Source organism: Anneissia japonica, unplaced genomic scaffold (genome assembly GCF_011630105.1).
Source record: "Anneissia japonica isolate Jap-2015-1 unplaced genomic scaffold, ASM1163010v1 scaffold287840_len1291095_cov163, whole genome shotgun sequence".
Classification (NCBI taxonomy): domain Eukaryota; kingdom Metazoa; phylum Echinodermata; class Crinoidea; order Comatulida; family Comatulidae; genus Anneissia; species Anneissia japonica.
In genome coordinates this window covers 915,892-941,078 of record NW_022728493.1, presented here as the reverse complement: position 1 = coordinate 941,078, position 25,187 = coordinate 915,892, and the positions used below count along the sequence as shown (strand labels likewise).

Below are 25,187 nucleotides of genomic sequence, written 5' to 3'. Positions count from 1 at the left end.
TATATATATATATATATATATATATACATATCATATTATATGCAACTACTGTATTTGTTTCTAGCCGTACGTATTCTGTAATGGAGTGTATCTGGTGGTATTTGAATTTTTTCAACCATGAAGCCTCCGTGGTCTAATGGTTATGACGCTCGTCTTGACAGCGAGAGGTCGCAGGTTCGAGTCGAATTTTATTACACAATTTCTTCATTTATTCACAGGACTACATTCGTTGAGAGCTATGCTACACGATGTATTATGTCGAACAATGTATTTACCTTTCTTTGATGATTTATATATAATTTAGCGGTGTTAACGGCTATCTTGATTTATGTATATATAGGCCTATATATATATATTTATATATATATATATGTATGATTATTAGAAATCAAATTTCTAGTTAAAGACCATGTGGACCAGTTGACTAAGCGTCTGTAACAGCGGTATAGACAGGAGAAATCCCGAGTTCGAATCGATTTGTTTCTTCACACTCACTATTACTCTTCTTTATCGTTTGCAATTTTTCTATGTATTCATAAAGCATTACCGCAAGACGGTTTGAGTTTATCACTTTACGTGAAACATTTCTTATATATTTAGACCCTATACACGTTGACTCACTGAGTCACACGGTACGGGGTACTTTTGTACAGTAACACGGTGTGTAGTACTTTTGGATGACATGTATTATAATTAATCAGTAGTCGGATTGTTAACATTAAGGAAGTCGGCGCATAGAATTAATGATAAACATAATGTTTACCAAACCAGTAATACAACTATAAAAATATTATAGGCATATCATTCCAAACAAATATTTTCCAGCTAATGAAAAAAAATGACATATCGCCCCTTTAATAAAATACAAAATCTACTTACACTTACAGTGCTTGCAGTATCAAAGTAGCATAAGGTCAGCACGTAACAGGTCACAAGAACCAACTCGATTTCGAAAATAATAACATAATCACACTGCAGCAAACGGAAAATTAGGAGAACTAATATTACGATCTGAAAAGAAATAGTATAATGACAACTCTAACTACAACGATTTTGGAAATATGGTGACAATAATATCATTACAATACCGGTATAAATTTAACTGTTCCCTGATTAAAACATGGGTATACCGTAGTCGTTGGATGTGAACGTCGGTCGTAAATGTTTTGACAGTTCGTATTGGAGCAAAGCTGAATTCCCACCGAATCCGAATGCTCGGATCGGAAGGCCTACCGAACCGAGCAGAAAATCGAGCGCATGGGAAACTCGGTTGTCCGAATTTCGACTCGGATCCATGAGAATGCAGCTTAAAGCTGTAATAATGTTGTAATGCTTTTATTTTTATCCTAGTGTCTTGGGTTCAATTCTTATCAGCGATGGCATCTTTTCTCACGATCAAACAAGAAGTTCATTTTTTAAGTCTCATAATGAGATTATATGTAGGGCACTATATAAGATATTGCTGAAGTCAGTGATTAAAAGCTTGCTATTTGGTAATCAATGTGCCTAAATTTGTAACAAAAAGGTGGATCCTTGTATCAACATCAATAATGTCAGCGTTACGTCAAGGGCGGTGCCAGAAATTCCCCGACGAGGGGTTCAAGCTCCCCGACAAGGGGTCCAAGCTCCCCGACAAGGGGTCCACTCCCCTCCCCGTCCTGTCTCTTATACACATCTAGATGTGTATAAGAGACAGCAGTGGCCCTCTGGTCGATCGTTGACGTGGTTTGTACGTCAGTGTTTGAGCACGAGGTATGTCCTTTGCTTTTTTTATAGCATTTTCAATGGGTCCTCGATGATAATTTTTATTCCGGAGATGTCCGGATAGTTCTTCTGTTCGATTCTGAAAATCTAAATCCGAAGAACAAATGCGTCTCATGCGCAATGCTTGGCTGTACGGAATGTTTTTTGTACAGTGGAAGTCCCGACAAGGGGTCCTTTACCCCCCCCCCCACCCCACCTCGGACCCCCGCTAGCGACGCCCCTGCGTTACGTATTCAACATCATTAACATGTAGTGATGGTCTACCGTAGCGGATACCTTAAGTGTGATATAATGTAGTTAGATTAGAATAGGCCTACAGTAAACTCTGATGCATCCAGGCAGAATAGACCCCTCCCCGTCCGGCAGTAGGTAAGACAACACCCGAAAACATCGAAAACATTTCTCTCTCAATTACGTAAGCTCCGCCCACTTCAGATCTTAGGTCCTCGTTTGTCACTCTCAGCACTCTGTTTGACGCCATGACTTGCCAGACGGGGTGGGGAGGGACGTGTTCATAAAGGGAGGATGGAAATGTTTTCGAGGAGAGTGTAAGTAGGCGTGGTCTTAAAGGCTTATTTAATATATTTTAGAGTATATGTAATAATGCATATATTTTTTTCTCTCTGGCGAATTGTTAATTATACAAAAATTATCATTGTTTCATGTTAATGTATTTTGATCAAATAACTTCATTTAGCTTCGAGTGTATTAGCGCATGGAGGAATAAATTCCTTCATGATTAGCGTAATATAAATTAAATTTGAATTAATATATTTTATTCAGATTTTTATATTATCAATAGAACACAGTTAAATTATTCCACAGTATGCGTCGCGTGCACTTGGAGCGCTTTCATAATTTTTCATTAAGCCCAAAGGTCGGTATTCTGAACTTTAATTATGTATGTCCGTTTAGTTGATGACGAATTAGCATGGATAATGGTAAACAGAGATTGAAATTTGGGCAGAACCTGCATACGATTTACGTAATATTATAATTGCTATAATAACGATAAATAATATACGGTAAATAATAATAATAACAACAATAATAATAATTATTATTACTATTATTATTATTATAATTATTATTATTATTATCATCATCATCACTATTATTATCGTCATCGTTATTGAACATTATAATATATTCGAGCAAATAACATACACAATTTACCTAATAATAACAAAAAAGAGAACATTGGTGTAAAAGTAGTCAATATAATAATAACAATAATAATGATAATAATAATGATATTAATAACAATAAAATATCCACATACATTATAAATAAATTCATATAGGCATATTATATGAGGGACTTGATTATCTATGTTTCATATTACATATGCACATATGTATGTAAACATGCAAAATAGATGGTGCGATCTTGTGCTGAGATTTGATAAACGAAAGCTAAATGAAAGATATAAATAGGCCTAAATTATATGAATTTACAGTAATGTTCGAAATTTATAACATAAGCAAGACTATTAAGAATGTATATCTTTATATCAACGACGCCTTATTTTTTTATAAAGCAATTTTGTATCTCAACAAACAGAGTTTCAGGCATTCATTTCTCACACTAACAGTGTGTTAAATTGCATTAACATTAGTCTGTACTAAATACCTCAATGGGGCGAACTTTGGGTGAGCATTCCTGAATCTGAATTATATGTATGAATGGTCTATATGGTACCGGTATTATGCGACTATATTTTATAAGGCATAATGTGCATTTACGCACACATTGTAGTTCGTAATGTCAAAAATATAAAAAATGACGTAATGATTTGTTGGCTAATACCGATGATGATTTTCGTACATTCAGATTGTTCTCGCTACATTTAAAGTAGGCCTACAATTATTATAGGCTTTTATTCCCACGTTTCAATTAAACATCAACACAAATAATTACCCTATACTCAATTAGTGCTTCGGCGAACTAAATAATATCGACTCAATTTGATACTGAATTTTGTTCTTACCTTCTACCGCGAGCTTGTCTAGCCTACTTCGATGCGAGAGTTCGGCGAACATGTGTAGCATTAATGTGGTGTATTATATGGCAGCCTAGTAGGAGGCGTCGTCTGTCGTTACTGTCAGCTCCTTTATTTCAATGCAAACATCAACTGTTTAATGAGTTTGATCACAGTACAGCAATCTGCAAGCAATCGTTAGCGTATGACGTCATCGTTTCTAAATTGATGGATCATCATTGACATAGAATAGTGCTGTTGGACTTCTAATAACGTGTATAGGGTGAGTAAACTTGGGTGGAGTCAAATGGAGGCTCTCTCATACCTATAGCTCAGTCCTCACTATCAAATTTTATGTGACCAATGTGTGTGGTGTGCCCATATATGGGAATGATGATGTTATTATTACATCCAAATTATGGGCATATCACATAGGTAAGACAACACCCGAAAACATCGAAAACATTTCTCTCTCAATTACGTAAGCTCCGCCCACTTCAGATCTTAGGTCCTCGTTTGTCACTCTCAGCACTCTGTTTGACGCCATGACTTGCCAGACGGGGTGGGGAGGCACGTGTTCATAAAGGGAGGATGGAAATGTTTTCGAGGAGAGTGTAAGTAGGCGTGGTCGGACGTCGCTGAAAAACCATAAGAATTTAGAGGTTTTAAAGGCTTATTTAATATATTTTAGAGTATATGTAATAATGCATATATTTTTTTTCTCTCTGGCGAACCTATACCTATAACTTTACCTATAGCTCAGTCCTCACTATCAAATTTTATGTGACCAATGTGTGTGGTGTGTATATATATATATATATATATATATATATCTCACGTATTCATGTTATTCATGTTATTTCTTACACAGAGTGTAAGATGAATACAAAACAATGAACATCTAGGACATAACATTTATTTGATATTTTATTAAAAACTCTAATGAGTGGTACAAATGAGTTGTGTTATCTATCTGTTCTACAGTTTTGTGATTTTAACCGACCAGAGGGTAGCCAAGTATAAAAGATGCGTTTATGGGGTGGAAACTATCTGTTGAGATACTCTTTACTTTATCAGTAATTTTAATCTCACATATATCATCTAGGCCTAGTTGTCTGATTTGTTTGAAATTTTAAATAATCGTATTTTATTCCTAAACACCAAAGAATCATTAACTTAATAAAGTTTTTATTGTTTCGTTTCGTTTCATTTCATTTATTTTATCACACGATAAAAATATATACCGGTACATACAATAATAATCATAATCAAATTACAAATTACAAAAGTAATTAAAAATTCTAAATGATACAAGATTATCGTGTGAATGGGGGTCATGATAAGTTTTAAGAAACTTACAAAATACTTGTTTCTCAATTTATTGTATTCTTATTTTTCTCGATCAATTCACTTTGAAATTACCACGAATAAATTATGTTTAGGCCTACATGTTATTTCTTAAATATAATAAATGACGTGTAGCCTAGCTAACTCTCACTACATTTGAAACAAAAAATGCTTAATGTTGCGTAACGATTACAGCAACTATGTGAACACAGAACATGTATGTGCAATATACACGCATGCTAACTTAACCTCCCCCACTAAGACATACACATAATATCCGGGACAAACATTTGTGTTCTCTATCCTGTCAGGCTACTCCTCTCATAATATTATTATATTCTTTTTCCCAAAATAGTTAAGTGATATATATTAAATACGTCGATAAGCACATCATCGCATGATAGCAACTCTATATATAGGCCCTACATATTATTTATTGATTCATTCACTCTAATAACATTGAAAAGCACGACATAAATTACGACTAATATCGTCGGCACCTTACATATTAATTCATAATAATAATAATAATACTGCGCTATATATAATATACAGTAGCACACTTAAACTGCCCTAAGCGCTTCACATTGTCACTTAATCAAATCTCTTTGGAACGCATCTTCTGTTCCCTGGGGAAGACTTCCATAACATTTCGAGCTAGATTGCGAGCCGTTTTGGATCCAATAGATACTCAAAATACTTGCGTAAGCTTGAAAACCTGAAACGCAACCGCAGCGCCTAACATTCTTTGCTGAATTAATAAATAATTAGATAATAATAATAATAATGATTGAGCTTATTGAATTGAATGTCAATGCAAAAATAAATAAATACAGAAATTATTTTAAACCATATCTAAAATTAGTATACTCTAAAATGGAGGTTTGCTAGTTTGACTTCTAAGTTAATCATTGTCGACTACAGTAAATGCTCGAATAAGCGCCACGGCACTTATAACATTTCTGGGGGCTTCAGAGACGATTCGAGAGCGGCGCTTATATAACAAAAATATTGGAGTGGCGCTTTCCATGCCTGTTGTCATGTTACCTAGGCCTATCTCACGTATTCCCGTAGTTCAGTTGGCATATCATAGGTCCTACGTCACCGTAATTTAACGTTTATAAAGAAATGCTTGCGTCTTCATTTTGTTATTTTATGTTCACAACATTGTATTTAAAACCCTGTTTGTCAAAGTGTCATCACACGCAGGGTAATACTCTCGATTAAGCGCCGCGGCAATTATTCGAGAGCAGTGGCGTATCTAGAAGTCTTGAAATGGGTGGGCGGGCTGATTAGCATGTCGATTTTCAAAAGAGAACAAAACATACGATTTCTTGTAGATGGGGTGGAGGTGTTAAAAGCGTAGGCATAGGCCTATTATGTAATATTTTGTGAAAAAGATAAACTGATTGTCTCAAATAAAAAAAAGGTCAATATTGTATTGTGTGCCTTTCCAGGGGAAGGAGGTGTGGGTGGGGGTCACAGAAAAGAGTTTTGTACTCTTAGAAATGTTGAAAATTATAAATGACCCCTTGGAGGCCTATCTATTAAGACCTCTGTTGCCAGTATTTAATGTTTGCTTTCTTGTAATATTTCAAGTTTCATTACATTATATTTTAGAATTTATGATGAAATGATACAATGTTTAGATTAAATAATGTTTAATGCTGTTGTTCTATTTACGTATTTAAAATAATGATTAATTGGCAGGAAATTGCAATAAAATAATACAAAATTTAGCGGTATCGTACCACATGGAACAACCTACGTGGAAGACTTAGGCCCTATTGCTTTCGTAAATTGATATACAATATAGGCCTAGTTACAATCATTTCTCACGCACACACCCATGTCATGCCAACATAACTATCAATAATAATAATAATAATAACAATAATAATAATCCTTAAGTCCATTTTAATGAATGTTAAGAAGTATTATAGTAATAGCCCTATCAAAATGGTGTTGATTGTAGTTGATTTGGCAATTTGTAAATTTCTACTGAACACTCACTCTCGACGTTTTATAAAATACGCTCAATTTTTTAATAAGATTGTTTTCCATACAATCGGTACACGCTATCGCCAGCTTTCCGTGATGCAGCTTGGTCGGTCAAATCGGAATTCCCGAGTGTGTCGGAGACTGCTCCACGGTACAACGATTACATTGAAAACACTGTAGCGACAGTGCAGTGATTTTAAGGTAATCAGGCTTTATGTAATTTCTTAAAATACCCCTCATGGAAGCTTTGGCAGTCCTTCTGATTCTTTTTTGTGTCTTATTCTCTGGTGCTTAAGTTCTCGAACTAAATTGGTGTTCAATTTCAGGGGCGGTAGGCTGCATACATCAGACGAACGACGTTGTGTTTCTTTTTTCGTAGTTCTTTTCTTTTGAATTTTTGGAGTCGGTCTATCAAGAATATTAGAACTTGAGTTTTTTAGATGCATCTTCGAAATCGTTTCAAAACATTTTAATGTTTTAAGGGAGTCACGTGGTTCAAGTAGACCTATTAAACTGGACGTGCGTCTCTTTTGAATGTCGTATTTTGTCCCCTCTTTTAAATCAGCAAGTCTTTCTTCAGTTTCCTTCTCTCGGCGTACTATTTCCATTGTTGTATTTTTATCCGTATTTTCAACTAATTTACTATTACACTGTGAGAGGTCATTTGTTTCATTGTGAGTTGATTGACCTTCGATTGGCCGTCGTGAGTTTATATTCGGAAGACCCACGTCTTTGGAAAATCGTTTTCGGTTTGATTTGATATTACGCGCATGCTTTGTTCCTGTCGTTTCGATTGAACGGTTGTTTAACACGATCTCATATTTTGATTTCTTTCCAGCAACTTCTGATGTATCGATATATTGGTAAGACCCTGAAATGATTCTTTCCGTTGATTGGACCTCTTGATTACCTTCAATTTCAGTTGAATTACTCTCTGCAACTATTGTGACGTCACTTTTCTCTACATCGTCATTTTTGGCGATTGGTGGCAGCAGATTAAATTTCGCCATTCTAAATTCATCTGATTTCATACTTCTTAAATCAATATTTCGTAGTTCATCTATAACACGCTTGGCAAGAATTTGCGAATTTGGCGCTTCCAGGCGATCTTTTAATAGCTGAAGTTCCTGTTCCTTATGTCGCAGACGGTTATATTCCATTTGAAAAACTGGTTCATTGGAGCCGTTTCTTAGATGGCGCTCAAATACCGTTTCACTACCGTTCAATCGTCGCTTAGTTTTTGCAATATCCACCAAGTTAAACTTCAGATCGTGCTTTGTTTTAAAAAACGCCCTCATTTGATGAAGTTCTTTACTATCAAGCTGTTTGTTTTTCTTACTCAGTCGAAAATTTTCCAACTTGTTCGTGAAGTTAGTGCGATTCCTGTTCCTGTTGCTAGCATGATGTAGATTTTCAAGTCGTTCTATGTGGGTTAGATATTCACGGTGTTTCCTGCTAACACCAGTTACCATTTCATTCTTGTCTGTCAGTCTGTTTACAGACTGTGACATCATTCTACAAGTGTACTTTTTCCTATAAGCGGGACCTGTTGTGTCTGTTGAAGGAAAAATTCGAGATGTTAAATTCACTGGTACAAATGAAAATATAAATTATTACATTTATGTGATATATATTATTATTATCATCATCATCATCATCATCATCAGGAATCATTATCATCCTGATCACCACCACCATATCATCAACAGCAGCATCAGCAATCACCTTTACTATCACAACACTTTGTCAAACACAAGGAAATAGAGGACACACAGCAAACATGAATGAAGTCATGCAAAACACGGAGAAGCAAATCGAAGTACTAAAGAGAAACATTAAAATTGGGTAAAAGGGTAAGATAGCAACACAGTACATGATGGTGCCGGCCATACATATATACATATACACTTTCTGCATTTCTAATGTGGAGTACTGTTCAGTATGTTTTTTATTTAATTATTATTTAAATTCTGTGACCGCAATGTAAATAACTTCGTTGCTATTAAACCATGACCAAAGATTTCGAGGTGATTAAATTTTGAAGGGTTTTGGTCAAAGGTCAAGGTCATATTCGACGAAAAACTACTTTATTCATATGATAGTCTACGTGTGCACAAATTTCATCAAACACTTGTCAAACTCAGCCACAATATTCCATGACCAAAGTTATAAAAATGATTTTGAAGGTCAGGTCAAAGGTCAAGAACACGATGAGCAATAAAAAAATTACTTTTTTAACTGTCGACCGTATAGACATGTGTTTGTATGCTTATAGGGTTTGCCAAGTAAGTGCAATAAAAGTAGCATTAATTTTACAGCGATTCATGCGAAAACAGTTTGGTGTAGAGGTTAGAAGAGTGTTTTCCACACTACTGACCCTGTGTTAGAATCCCATTATATTTATTTAGTTTATTTTATTTTTTCCCCTATTATCTTTTTAAAGGGAGAAGAGAAGAAAATGGTTAAAGAAAGAGGAAGGATAAAGGCAAGAAAAGGAAAATATATTTAAATGGAAAAGAAAGGAAAGGAAAAATTGAAAGAAATAGAAAGACTAAAAATAAATAGAAAGATAAATAATGAAAGAAAAGATAAAGAAAGAGAATACAGGGAAGTAAAATATAAGAGAGACGAAAGAGGTCGGTATGAAAGAAATGAAAGAAAAATGGAAGAAAAAACATGGAAAAATGGAAACAAATGTTAAGTAAGGTAATTAGAACAAGAAAAGAAATATTTTAAAAATTAATGAAATAGATCAAAGGAACCTTTAACCACTGTAATTTATAAATTATTCACAATTTTTAAATAAATTAACTCTTTTATTACAAATTCATGTTATTGCTGAAATTGGACCTTTTCCGGTGTTGATATCCTATTGATAATTAAAAACATAGTAGGCCAAATACACCTTCGAGAATTTTAACCACAAATGGTGACCTGTTTCTTTGGCACATAGGCTTGTTATACTTTACAGTAGGCTTACATTATTTCATTTCTTTCTATTTCGAATTGTTATAAGTTAAAAAATAAAAATAAATAAAAACATATATAGGTCTGTACTACTTGCCAGAACTGCTGTTCTTAAGTCATTCCATGCTTAACTAGATGACGTATATTCAGATGCTAATTTTGGCAGACAATTAACTGCTATTCATTTACAGTAGTCTATCACTATGTAACTGTCTCTTATACACATCTAGATGTGTATAAGAGACAGTATATATGCTAGGTAAATACGGTACATTGTACTAATACTAGTAACGTTCTTCCAAATTTTAATCCCTAACAATTGTATAGTAAATTTGGTTTAATTTATCACATACGAAATACTAGATGTCTGACTCCTATAAAACCCGAACTCCCAGGAGCCAAATCCTCACATCAATTCCCATAACATTAAATTCCCTAATATAATAACCCTTCATACCTTTCCAGCGTGTTCTCACCGAGATGATCTTCCTTTTCTCCCTTCTTTTACAGGTCTGATCTGACGTGTTTGATGTGAATGAATATTTGGTAACAATAGCATAGGAAAACTTAATTGTGTCTATCAATAGGAATTGGTCGTAGTTGAGACTCCTTTTATACTGTGTGTGGGTTTAAGTCTTTGGTTGGTGACAGTCTTTACACAAGTTAATTATCTGACCTATCCTAAAGGCCAACAAATTTACAATAGGCCTACATAGCGTTCGTGCATTAATCTGTACAAATAACACAGTGAGATGGTGCTGTTCAAAAGTATAATGTAATACACAATAGAGAACACTAATAGGCTTAATAATAATTAAAACAACACAGGGGTTCAATAAAAATAATTGAGTTGCTTCAATCGGTACCCATAAAATGGGAGGGGGTGGGTGTATTTGGGCTGATGTGAGGAGCGAAGATGGAGTAGGTGGAGAGGGTGGGGTCGATGATTAAGTGAAGGCCGCTAGGTTGCAAAATAAAGTGATTTTTAACTACTTGTTAAGCGTGATATTTTTGCTTCGAACAATATCAATTGGGGAAGGGAGTGGTTTATGGAGAGTGTGTCTTCCCGTCATCATTATCATCCTATTGTCATCATTGTCATCATCACCACCTCATGTCATCCTTCATCATCATCATCATCATCATCATCATCATCATCATCATCATCCTCGTCATTATTATCATCATCTCATCGTCATGTCAGCATCATCCTAATCATCATTATCATCATAATCATCATCATCTCATGGTCATCTCATCACATTAATTACCATCACCATCTCATCATCATCTGTTATTCTTCTCATTATCATTTTATCTACATTTCATCGTCATCATTATCATCATCATCGTTATACCTATCATCATAATTACTCACCATCTCATCATAATTAGTATACTCACCATCTCATTATTATTATCATCATTATCCTAATTATAATTGTCCTTATTATCATCTTCATATAAGTCAACATAGACACCTTCATTATTCGTCATTATTGGTAGTAATGTTCATGCTCAATGCTTCAATGGTATCAACAATAATTATCCGAAATGTTAATACATAGGCCATTTTATGTATTACGCACATGATCTGACAGGTTTTCACCTCAGTAACAATACCGTTACTATCTAGGGATGAACACAAGCAAAACTACTATAAACACACCTACCTCTCTGTCTGTTATCTCCCCATTGCAGTGTGTTCTAGGACGCAATATCGAAACCTATATGCTCTTCTATCTTTACTTCTAACTCTAGCTGGTTGGCTTCCATTGCTTTAAGTGGTTTTCATGGAATGTCGAAACTGCGCGTGGGACCATAATGCTATTCGTGTCATCAATCATTTTTCAAATAAAAACGGAGAAAGACGCTTGGGACGATCGTTATGTGAACTTGAACAGACCACTTAAACATGACAGCTTACAGAAAATAAGGCCTTGCTGTACATTTTCTACTCATAAATTTAAATTCGGATGAACGCTATGGGCTCTCGTTGATTATTCATAACGCATTGCGGAAAGCCTTTAAAACAGATTCGTCATTAAACAAACTGTTTGAATACAGTAAACTTTAATCATTGTGTCACAATGATTATCCTTGGTGAATAGTTTTGGAAGCGGTAACTACAAGGTACTACATGGTACAAGGTACAAGGTACAATGTACTACTGTATCCCAAAAAAAAAATCAGTTTGCTGAAATGAATATTTATTTTCTCCCTCTTTTAAAATTTAACACATTTTTAAGTTCATTGACCTCATCCCGATTATTTCCTTCCCCCTCAATCGTTTATACACTCCCGTATATTCGAATTGTACCATTAATTTAATAGTTTGTTTTTACTTTGTACAGTCTTAATTTTCTGTTGAGTTACAATAATCGCAGTATCATTGACATGCGATGTTGATGTTCCATCTTCTGCGAAGAGGCCCTCCAAGGAAAGTTTACGTCCCAGGCGAACACATTGGAAATTTACTCAGAAAAAAGTTTTGCATCAGGACAAATAACAGTCATTTATTGAACAATAATAAAATGAACATTAAACACGTAACCTAATGTTTAAAATCAAGGTCTTTCATTAAGCCTGAAACAATAATAGCTAATCAAAACACAGTGCTTATGCAACTGTGTCTTATAAGTTTTTGTTTTTTGTTTTAATCTAATACGGGATTGAATGAATGTTATTCAATTAGAACTATGTGTACACAGTATATTTACTTAATGTCTATAGTTAGGACAACCTTAAAGATGTACTGTATTGTCCCATAACAATGAAATTAATTGCTTGCTTTGCAGTAACATACATTAAGTTGAGCATAGTAATTATTGAATTTTAAGAATATGTACCCTGATTATCATATTGGATAATGATAAATATGATAGCACTTCCAGTGACTGGAAGTGTTTCTATCATTTTTCGCTGTAAATAATTAAATACACAATTTTATATATTTAAGTTGATAAATACTATAGTATATTATGTAGTATGTTAATTATTACTGTATGTACTCTTTAAATGCAAAGTATTTCTGTCGCTTCTTTCAATGTAAAGCTTAAATCATCAGAAATAAGAATGTTTTTTTATGACCAATGAGGTATAATGAGAGAACCATGATACACAAAAACTAAGAACATGACTCAGATACGTTTAACATTAAACATCCAAACATTTCATATACTGTATAACCTTATTACATTTTATAATAAACATATCAATTAGATGTAGGCTTACTTAATATCGTATAGCATTAACAACAATGCTTTCAACTAATAACCATCCACATTCACCTCATTGCCTCGTTCATTGGTGTAACTGCCCAATACCTAAAATATGCCTACAATTAATCAAGTCACGGAATGTTTAAAGCAGGACCGCCGCAACCTACAGCAATGATACCGGTGCTGGTTCCAGCCTGAGACAATTATTGACAAGCCCGTAGCCAGCGGGGATTTTTTATGGCCGCTGGCAAATCTCCCTTTTATAGCAAACCCCTTCTTTTCTCGCAAACGCCCTCACAATTTTCCGAATGAGTCCTCAAAACTAATGCACTGCAGACGCACCCAGACTCAGACGGAATGTTTTATGCAGACCTCTTTCTAACATAACGGCTTTTTCTAGCATGATTTCGACCCATAAAACACAAAAATACTTCGGCTTCGGGGGTTCGGCGATCCCACGCCCAGAGACCATCTTTGGAAGAACCTGGCTACTTGCCTGATTGAGGAGTATAGGCTATATTGGCTCATGTGAACTTAAGGACCGCGGTGCAATACTGTAATAATAAGAATGATAGTTATAGTTTGAACGCCACTTACCAATTTCCTCAATCATTTTGACTTGCTGAACCTAAGTTAATCAAATGTTCTGTAGGCCTGCATCGGACACATACAAAAAAGAAAACCTTTAGAATAATAGTGCAATGCAAAGACTATTGTTCCTATAATAATTTAGGCGTGAATCGACAAGGATTACAAACGAGGGGCAGGGTGTACAATCGTGTGATAATCCAAGGCCATGAGGCTATCGTGTTGAAAAGGAGTTGACATTGTGGAAGTCTACAATCAAATTGAGGAAAAACAAGAAGACAAATGCGGTCCAGAGGTACAACCTTTGATGACTGGGGCCGAGTTGACTGTGGCCGAGTTGAATTTTGACCGAGTTGACTTGTCAGGCGCTGATCCAGACCATCGACCAGTTCGCCCAGGCGAAGGTCAGTGAGAAATAAAAATAAAATTTTGACCATTTTTTTCAACAATCATACTTACATTCATTGACTTTTATTTTGAACATTACCATTAGGACTTTATTTGAATCCACACTAGCCTGTATCATTTTTACACTGATTGTACTACAGGCCTGTCACGCCAAAATTAGTCCGGGCCACCAAAGTCGGTCCGCCGGACTACTTTTGCCCGCTAAAATCGGTCCACCGGGTCGATTTTAGCAGCTAAAATTGGTTCCCCATGGATAAAATTGGTCTGTTGGCCTATCCGCTTGTAAGGCGTCTGCTGCCCGTAGGGTATATTTGTTTCTCCCGTGGAAAAAAAATGATAGCCCAGAACGCCGTGATGACGCAGGTAGGGTGAATTTTCGTCTGAAATTATCAAGATAATAAACAGTTTCATTGGAATAAATTTTTGTTTATGTTAACCGCATGCTTACCTAAGATTATACTGACACTGGTTTCAAATCACGGTCAAGTAGTTTAAAATCACCTTATTTTTTGAATTAGCGCCCCTAAACTGATCATCGAGCCCCCATCCCCACTAGCCCCTATTTCAAGACATCTAGATACGCCACTGACTTACATGGCCAGATGAATGAAAATACTCAATCGATGTACCACCAAATTGTAACCAGCTTTCACCATGCCATCATGATGTCACCGGGGACGCAACTGCCAAAAATAAATTTTCCGACATCAGCGGAAAAACTCTTTGTGTCAATGGGCGTAGGTACACCCCAATGGGTGTCACTCGGTCGGCGTAATAATTTCAACCTATTGCATTTCCTCGTGTGGATACATAACGGGACCGATTTTCTAGTTGCGGATTGAAATTACCTCGCTCCGTGCACCGAAAACTCCTTGGAAATTCTTTTTCTTGGCTTGTTGGCCACTTTTTAAGTATTTTTACTACGGAAATTAATTTAGGGACCGATCGTGTGCGACGGTCCCTTTGTCTTTTGTCGTAATAATTCTTTGCTTACATGGCAAGATGAATGAAAATACTCAATCGATGTGCCACTAAATCGTAACTAGCCTTCACCATGACTTCACGGTGGGCAGCTTTCGATTTGGACGACACGGCGTTCTACGACGGACAGTGGAGCGTGAAACCGTACTGCGCATGCGAATACATGGGGAAGTTGGCGTTGTGTTGACTACGAAACAGCTTTGATGTTGAGATGGGATGTGCAAAGTACGACGTTCATGGTTGACTGAATTCCCGTCGCAGCTCCCCGCGTCGCCCATTTCGAAAGCTCGATTGTTGACAGCGAGGGAACGCTACCAATAACCTCTAGGATTGCCATAACTGAATATTTTGAACGAAAGCTATATTGAGATTTATGTATCAAATTAAAACGAGAAATAAAACTGTATAATCTCTTGTGAATAATTCTCGAGAATTTTAGATATAGCTGGTAAAACCGAAATTGGTCTGTAGTTAAGACGAATCATGTTTATTTCCACTTTTGAAAATCGGAACGACTTTAGCTATTTTAAGCTGGATTGGTACAAAACCAGAAGTTAACTACAAATTAAAGATATGAGCAAGTGGGGCTGCAATGTGCATACTTGCGTGTTTCATAACATCTGGTTTTATATCGTCATAGCCAGCACTTGTACTGGACCTAATAGTCTTACTTAATTTTTAAAAAGTACCGTATAAAATTTTAACGATAAAAATATGGCTCCATGTACTTAGAGATGCTACCGTAACTTTTCCAAACTTATTACATCTGAATAAATACTTAAGATTTGTATGTATTTTTCTCTTTTTATATTTCGAGGATCCCTATGGAAACAAGCTTTCTAGCTTATAGGCTCATCCTCTTCCTCTCATTTCTTGTACACTGTATATGACAATGTAGTGAGTGCAATAAATAATAAACAAACAAACAAAATAACATATTACGATAATTTTATTTTTGACTACCATTTGGCTGAAATACACCTTATATCATTATAACTGAAAAGCAAAGACGAAATGAAGAATGTTAAACATCATATCATTAATAACTACTTATAAAACAAAAATCATCCGAAATTGCATATTGAAAAATATTTTATAGACAAATTTACTATCGTTTTTTTTTTTTAAAGTAATTTCTTCGCGTTTGAGTCACATTAAGTCCCAATATAATAAAGCATTGCTTGGTCTGTATTTTTAGATCCATACATTCCGTGTCAAACCAGCCGTTTCATTTTACATATCTCATAGGTAATTTACACCTTTTGATAGCATTATATTTTCAAAAATTGACCGAAAACCCAGGCCGAGTTATTAACATTGTTTTCACAGTTTCATTGTCAATGTTTCCGAGAATTTCATGTTAACCTCCACTATGATTTAAACATCACTGTTGGTGGCTGGTATGTCATTATTTTCCCAAAAAAAGGACTGTAATTTCATGACTTTCTCTTCTTTGTGCTACTATTATTGTTTTAGTACTGAAAGTGAAAGTTATATTACCAACTTAAACCAACACAAATTTGACCATCAGGGCACCGAAAACTTAAACTTTTTATCATAATCAGGATAAAGTGCATTACACTTTTTTTTTTTATAAGAACACATTTTATAAGAACACTGAGGCTGACATTGCTTAAAAATTGAGGCTGAGGTAGAATGTCAAACTAGAAAAACCAAAAAATGATATCTGTACCTTATGTGCATTAGGTGTGACTATGTAATACCCTCTATAATACAGTCCACTTTTTGTGGGGCCATTTTTTGCTGGGCCTTTCATTCAGGGGCCATTTTTTTGCAGGGCCGCTTTCACCTCTCAGTACAGTACAGTATACTGCTGTACAATAATAATTTTCAATGTTTGAAAAGTGTGTAAAATAAGAACGAAATAAGAACATTTTGAGCCTGAAATTGGCCAAAAAATAAGAATACTGAGCCTGGGCAAAATTTTACTGGTTCTTATAAAAAAAAGTGTATTATAACTATCATTATTATTACTGTTATTATTATTATTATTAATTATTATTATTATTATTATTATTATTATTATTAATTATTATTATTATTATTATTATTATTATCATTATTATAATTATTATTATTATTATTATTATTCTCAAATATCATACTAAAACTATGAATTTCATATAAACATCATGCACAACGTAAAATTCCACCGTATATTATTTGGTCTAATTTGCTTCTGTTTGAATGAAAGCAACTGAATTATCACAATCACTTACACTGACCTTGCTATCGATAGTGAAATTCGAATTCGTTTGATTTTCAGTCGGTGTGTAATCGTTAGTCTGTATGGTGGAAATCTGTCTAATCTCAGGTTTTTTTGGTTGACGTTTACCGTCAGGTTTCCAAACTAGTTGAGTGAGGTGTTTACGGAATGTTGGGTTAGAAAACGAGTATATGAAGGGATTTAGACAGGAGTTAAAGTATGGCACCAAGAGGCCTATGTTTGTAACTAACAGGTTAAGATTTTTCCCCTTCTTGAACATCTTTATGAGGTTATATGTTGCAAAGAACGCATAACAGCTCACATACGCTATGTAAACAATAAAGAGCATACGCGCCGTGCGAATGTGCATATTAACCTTACGTGACGTTGAATGTCTAGCGACGCCATATTGTCTTTTCCAGACGGTGGTAATAATAATGACATAGATGAGACCGGTGATGATAACTGGTAGATAGAACAGCAACACATTGTTGTAGGTACTCTTAAAATAAATATACCACGCATCCGCAGTCGGAAGAAATATTTTGCAAGCAAATTTGCGCGTACTAGGAAGAGGTGGTTTGTTCGGACCGTCATACCTGGCCTGTGAAAAAATATATTAATGTATGAAAATCCAATTTGGTGTTAACACCTAGTTACTAACATGAAATAACATTAATAATGCTAATATTAGCAATGGATTTGAATTTGTCTGAATTGCATTTATTGCAAATATAACACTGTCCACATTGACTAATGTGTGTGTTGTGCTATGGCCATGATCTAGTCATGATACACACAAATACAATTTGATAGTGTGTCAAAGATTAAGAGAAGTTGTATTGTTAAATTTTGAGTTTTTTTTTAGATCATTATAATTGTACAGACTTCTCAAGTTAGTAAAGTGCATTCATAAAGTCCTTGAATATCCATGGTATACAGAATGTAACACCTAATAATTTTTCTTGAGTGCAAAATCTGAGTTGCTTAAGTTACAGGTACAATATAATAACAGCTGTGAAATTTCAAGTACACGGGACAAGATGAAGATTTAAGGGGCACCTTACTTATAGTCCAGGGGCCAGAAACCGAAAAGGTGCACCCCTTTTTACCTACTGAATATATTTTTTTGTTTTTAATATCAAAGTGTAGAATAATACGTTTCCTATCAGTTTGTATGAAGTTCGAGGTTATTGCATCGTTATTTTATGTCACAGAAAGTCAAAAGTTCATCAACTAAAATTAATATCAAAATCGAATTTCAACCAAAATATATATTAAAACTTGTGATAATAATTTTCTATACCGTTAACAATGAATTAATATGGATAAAAGTTGATTGAAGTAATTAATATAGTAAAATACATGTATAGATAAAATTGTAACATCTTAGCCTCAGTCACTGCTATGTTATGGCTCCGAAAATATGTGGGAGTGTCTATATTATGCATTCACCATTGAAATTTGATATGAAAGAAAAAGCTCTTAACTAGCTTTAAATAAGCAGTTATGATGCTGACAACTGGTGATGCATCTTATAGGTGGCTGCGCTATTATTATATATCATAAAATAAATATATTTTCACAATTGTGATATTTAATTGTAAATATAAAGTAACGGATTATGGATGTGTGTCCATTTAATGCATTAATATTGACGTGGGGTGGGGGAAACATTATGCCCACAACTTCACTCGTCTTGACGTGTGTCTCATGTATACATGTTACATGTAGTAGGCTACTCCCGTAAAGCATACACTTTCTATTTTAAACTTAATTATTTTTAGATGTAATTCAAGAGCGTCTAGCCGTGTACTAATTCCAAAAAATCTCAAATGGAAGGGGATGCCTCTCCCTAATCCCATGATCAAGGAGGGACAGGGGGACACGTCCCAAAATATTGTTAAGGGGGTGGGGGTTGGTACCCTCACTTTTCGTCCGCAATGTAATAATTTCATAAGTCACGAAGATGCCTTAAAATTGTTGAAATGAACTGCATAAATGACCCAGGTTTTAACGAAAGTGTGCGTACAACCGGTACTCTATCTCTGCCCACAAACATCTGAATTATTTTTACTTATAATACACGACTCTTGTGCGCGTGCCTTTATTATAATTTGAGAAGTATGAGAAAAAGCGTGTAATAATAATAATAATAATAATGATAATAATAATAATAATAATAATAATAATAATAATAATAATAATAATAATAATAATAATAATAATAATAATCAGATTAGTTTTCGGCACATGGTAAAGTAAATTAAAAACATATCAAAGACAATTGAGTTTTATTTTCAGTGAACATCACAGCGATTAATTTGATCGATGAGGATGAATTTTGTTATGAAAAAGTGTCATTTCCTGTAATCAGAGGTACTATTTCCCCAAATGTTCCCACCTCAGGCCTTGTGTGGACTAATGGCTTTGAAGTAGGTAGGCATAAATTAAGTAGGCCATACATCAATGTTTTTAATATTTATTTTCTATAGTACATCACACATATTAATTTGTTGCCGAAAATAGCTGGTAAAACATCATGAGAAATTTGTTGGCGCTAATTTTTATATATAATGGTGATGTGATGACGATGAATTTTACTATATAAAAGTGTCATTTCCTGTCATCTAGAGCTTTTCGTGGGCTCACAAAATGTCCTCCTCACCTTTCGAAACAGATCTCCGCCCTTGTCAAAAGCACCATGCACACGCGCAGTCATACTTAAATAAAGTTGCATTATCCGTCACGTAAATTTATTAATTCTTGTTAAATGTACCCAAGCCGAGGCCCTTTCGTTGGCAAGTTAAATTTATGAATGTACTGTACCATGGATCAAGTGTACGAAAATCAAAAGGGCATCCGTCTTTTATTATATTTTTTTGAATTTATAACAATTGCTTCAAGTTCCGGAGAACTTTCTTTACTGCTTTAGAGACGAGTATGGGGATATCCCAGTGTACTGGTTTTTAACGTGCGCCTCACTGTTTTGTGGCACCTAATTTACTGGGTAGATTAGACACGAAGTGATTTACTGAGGAGATTTGACACGAAGTGTCCCTTTCGATGGAAGGAAGTTACTATAATGAGCTATTCCACAACTCGGGCGCTTTGACAATTCAATATCAAGCGTAATATAAATCTAACTACTGTGCATTACATTTTCTCATTTACTGAATATAGTACGGTTAATCTATTTAAAGTATTACTATACATTTCCGTGCATTTGGTCAATGGCGTATTTTCCTTGTAGTTTACAAAATATAATAATATTTTACACTAACCATGAAGTTGTACGATTGATGGACTGCGAACAACATTGCCGAGATCCACAACATCACAATAATTCGTTTGGTCCGCTTTAGTGTGAAGTTTGTTTTGAACTGGATTGGCTTACACACCGCAAAATACCGATCCACTGCTATTGCAACCATGGAAAATACTGTGACGTCAAAACCGATGTAACGAAGCCAACGGTGGAGTATACATTGAGCATCGTGTCTCCACAGTATCCACCAGGTAGATGGATAGAACTCTGTAATTTGATAGAGCGCCACTACAACTGCAAGCAAATCACCTGTAGCACAAATACAGCAATTAACATTTGTTTTCATAAAATTCGTCAAGTACAATGTTGAAGCCACACATTTAGGTATACGCAAGGAATAAAAAACAACAAGGCAAGCAAACTGCATTAGGAGTCGTTATTTCCTTTCAAAAATTGCTTTCAGCCATGCGGATTTCGAACATTTTTTTTTTCAAAAAACAATGGCCCTTTGGCTTCTATTTTCTATAATGTACTTAAAACCTGACTATAATTGCTTAATAATACAAATTGATAAATGCTTATAGCAGGAACATAATGTATAAGAGACAGCACATACGCTATGTAAACAATAAAGAGCATGCGCGCCGTGCGAATGTGCATATTAACCTTACGTGACGTTGAATGTCTAGCGACGCCATATTGTCTTTTCCAGACGGTGGTAATAATAATGACATAGATGAGACCGGTGATGATAACTGGTAGATAGAACAGCAACACATTGTTGTAGGTACTCTTAAAATAAATATACCACGCATCCGCAGTCGGAAGAAATATTTTGCAAGCAAATTTGCGCGTACTAGGAAGAGGTGGTTTGTTCGGACCGTCATACCTGGCCTGTGAAAAAATATATTAATGTATGAAAATCCAATTTGGTGTTAACACCTAGTTACTAACATGAAATAACATTAATAATGCTAATATTAGCAATGGATTTGAATTTGTCTGAATTGCATTTATTGCAAATATAACGCTGTCCACTATGCTGTCTCTTATACACATCTAGATGTGTATAAGAGACAGAACTATAGCCTTCCTAAAAAGTAGTTTTATGGTTTACATTTTATCTTACTTTGTTTCACTATATTATCTTAACAATAAATGAAAGATAAACACAGAATTCTAATAAGTATCTTAAAGACTGACGCACCTTTACATTAGTTTCGGCCTCGTTGGTACCATCATCATTTTATCTAGAGACGAGTCATACTAGGCCAGGATCGTCCCGTCCACTACACCAGCAGTAGGCCTATGTGGTTAGTTCATGTTTCGCCTACCGCGCTAATCAAATTTATCTTTGCTCTTGGGAATACAGACGAGCTGCTCCTCTTTTTGGTGACATTCACTTGTTTTTAAAAATACGTAAACGTACCCTCGACCACTCCCGAGGCTTATCCAGGTATCCTTTGTCTTCAATTTTGTGTCGCAGGTTCGACAGCATGACATCTTTCCCGTCGGCCTAGGCCTATTGTGGTGGACAGTTATGTTCTACTGTAGTCTTTAAAATACTGAGCCTCGCGTGAACCAAGACGGTTCGCAATACAACCACTTTCTAGACTGCAGCTTTTCCACGCTCTCGATATTGTGCGCAGAACAAAAATTTCTCTGGAATACAGTTTTTTTGGCGTTTCGGTTGGTGTTTTCTTTTCCTCCACTAATAAAATACCACGATATTCCACGCACCTACACGGAGCTATGTCCCAACTTCCTGACTCCTCTCTACATTCGTGGCACCAAAACGAGAACCGTTTGATTGGTTGACCTTCCGTCATAACATTCACTCTATTGCCAAATACGGCATCCCAAAAATTATGTCATGCTTGTCATGGCCAGCGGTCTGCAATCGATTTGACTCACTCTTTTACAAGTCTCTAATTCGCATAAAAGTTTCTCGATATATACCGTCGCTGGTGGCGCTCTCCAAAATTAACTAATACTAGGAAAACCTATAATTAGAGACTTGTGGCAAGTCTACACACAACCTATCGGAAGCAAACTTAAAGTGTTCATTGAACCATGGAGGTATAAAAATATTTTTATACCTCCATGATTGAACAAACCATCAAATCCCATTGCTTTACCCAACGGAAGCTTATCAATATATTTTTTGAGAGTATTAGGCGTTACCCTAATTTTATAGTTATTACTGACATTGTCATCATCCAGAACATCATTAACAAAAGACTATATATATCAAAAAGTTGACATCAGCTTCTGCTTTAAAAATATTACAGTATCGAAGGTGGAATGCAGACAACTGGAGAGGCTTACAAATAAAAGCAATTAAAGCAGAAGCCGACGTCAATTTTTGGAAAATTGTAAAACCTGTGGTGTTTCCCCGAGATTTATATGTATGCTTCAAGTGAAATAAAATGTAAAAACAATGAAAAAAACGGTGTACAATCATTGAATGTTGACTTGCGGAACACAAATTTATTTAACTATAACAAACTTTAACGTTGATAAAGATAGCAGGATCTATCGAAATATCCGTTTGAAGTCAACTTTCAATGATTGTACACCGTTTTTTCATTGTTTTTACATTTTATTTCACTTGGATACATGCAAACCCACTCTTGAATATATATAAAACTCAGGAACAAGGTATATATATATTTACTACCAGCTAAAAATCTTATAATTCTAATAATGCTTTTTCGATGTAGGCCTAATATTGTTTTAAATAAAAATAATGTGCAACTCACAAGCGCAATAGACTTGGCAAAGGAATTTAATTCTTTCTTTTGTAGTATAGGTGAAACTCTTGATGCTGAAATTATTAACGAGGCAAATTATCCTATTACATTTTATCGAATTTTAATGATCCTTCTTGTACATCTATTTTTTGCAATATCTTATTTTAATGTTTATAATTCTCTCTATAAATTGTCCGTTTTGCAAAGTCACTTGTCTTGATAGTATAAGTGCAAAATTTGGGAAAGATGCTGCTCCATGTATATCCGATCATCTGGCCGCAATATTGAATTTTTCTCTCTCTTCTGGTCTTCTTCCAGCCGAATGGAAGCAAAGTAAGCTGGTGGTTACCATTCATAAAGAGAGACCAAGGGACAAATGTGGGAATTATAGACACATCTCAATTATTCCAACTTCAATGAAAATATTTGAACGCTGTGTACAAAAAACCTCTCACTTAACTAACAACAATTACAGTAAATCTACCCTCATCAATATGGCTTTTGTTCCATTCATAGTACATCTCCTGCCCTCATTGAAGTTTCCGACTATAATTCTTGATAACATGGATAAAAGCCAACTCACAGGTGGAGTTTTTTCCTGACTTGAAAAGTTTTTTACTCAGTTTATCACCAAACTTTTATTAACAAACTTACTTCATTAGGAATTTCTGGTCATAAGCGTAATTGGTTTGCCGCTTACCTTGATAATCGTCAACAAGCGACCTGTGTAAATGACACTCCTTCTGATCTTCCTCCCATTCGGTACAGAGTTCCTCAAGGATCCATCTTAGGGCCTCCCCTATTTATTATGTTTATCAATGACCTTCCTAATTACATCACACAGTGCACAGTTTCAGTCTATGCTGACAACACTTCTTTATTTTCTTTTCATCCACCACCTCACAACGTTTGCAAATTGGCTAACCAAAAACAAACTCACTTTAAATATAAGCAAACTAAAGCAATCTTTTTTGGATCCTCTAGAAAACGCAAAGGAACAGATGAACTTGGCATTCACATTGGTAGCTCTGCCATTCATTCAGACAGTTACCTGTATTAAATATCTTCTTCTTTGCTTACCAGTTATCATGGACAATTCATCAGCCTATCAACAAAATTAATCAAAGAATTTCTTTACACTGTAGGATACCGTACGTCATAATCTTGTTAAAAATATTCTTAATTTACTTTACAAAAGTCTTATTCTACTTCTTTTTGACTATTGTGATGTTGTTTGGGGTAACTGTGAAAAAGGGCACTCTGACAGACTACAGAGAACACAAAATATGGCAGCACCAGCTATTCTTTGAGCAAAGGTCAGAGCAAATAGGCCTATATGGTCTCTTCATTAGCAACTCGATTAGTCCTTACTGCAGGACAAAAGAGAAGAACATGAATTGATCATGGTACGAAAATGTTTGAGTGGCAGAGGTCCAACATATTTTGATAATATCTTTACCCCTGTAGGTATACTTCATAACCATCGGACTAGAGCCAGCTCTTCGGGACATTGTCATTGCCGAAATGTCGAACCGAATCTGGGAGGAGGAAGTAATTGTAATAGTAATGATAATAATAATAATAATAATAATAATAATAATAATAATAATAATAATAATATTAATAATAATAAATAATAATAATAATAATAATAATAATAATATAATAATAATAATATTAA

At 35.0% G+C, this 25,187-nt stretch overlaps 3 protein-coding genes across 3 annotated transcripts in view; all 3 read right to left on the bottom strand.

Annotated features, from left to right (window-relative positions):
* LOC117114175 (E3 ubiquitin-protein ligase Trim36-like) overlaps positions 1–3,892 on the bottom strand; it is a 24,875-nt gene extending 20,983 nt beyond the window's left edge. Inside the window, exons 1-2 of the mRNA XM_033257745.1 lie at positions 3,755–3,892; positions 880–1,011 (exon numbers count right to left, since the gene is read on the bottom strand). The gene's annotated coding sequence lies outside the window, so the exon portion shown is untranslated. The remainder of the gene's footprint in view (positions 1–879; positions 1,012–3,754) is intronic.
* A 767-nt stretch (positions 3,893–4,659) lies between these two features.
* On the bottom strand, positions 4,660–17,191 carry LOC117114177. The gene is made up of 2 exons (XM_033257750.1): positions 13,879–17,191; positions 4,660–8,648 (listed from the first exon to the last, which is right to left on the bottom strand). The coding sequence occupies exons 1-2, from the start codon at positions 13,892–13,894 to the stop codon at positions 7,330–7,332; spliced, it is 1,335 nt and encodes a 444-aa protein (XP_033113641.1). The 5' UTR covers positions 13,895–17,191; the 3' UTR covers positions 4,660–7,329.
* Positions 17,192–17,295: 104 nt separating this feature from the next.
* LOC117114169 (growth hormone secretagogue receptor type 1-like) lies at positions 17,296–21,063 on the bottom strand. Its single transcript, XM_033257739.1, has 2 exons — positions 20,770–21,063; positions 17,296–18,089 (listed from the first exon to the last, which is right to left on the bottom strand). Exons 1-2 carry the CDS (start codon positions 20,917–20,919, stop codon positions 17,448–17,450), a joined length of 792 nt encoding a protein of 263 aa, XP_033113630.1. The 5' UTR covers positions 20,920–21,063; the 3' UTR covers positions 17,296–17,447.
* Positions 21,064–25,187: the final 4,124 nt, after the last annotated feature.

Coding starts and splice junctions, on each gene's coding strand:
- LOC117114169 (XM_033257739.1), bottom strand. CDS start 20,919: ATGGTTGCAATAGCAGTGGATCGGTATTTTGCGGTGTGTAAGCCAATC. Junction 18,090..20,769: donor ATCAATCGTACAACTTCATG/GTTAGTGTAAAA, acceptor ATTTTTTCACAG/GCCAGGTATGACGGTCCGAA.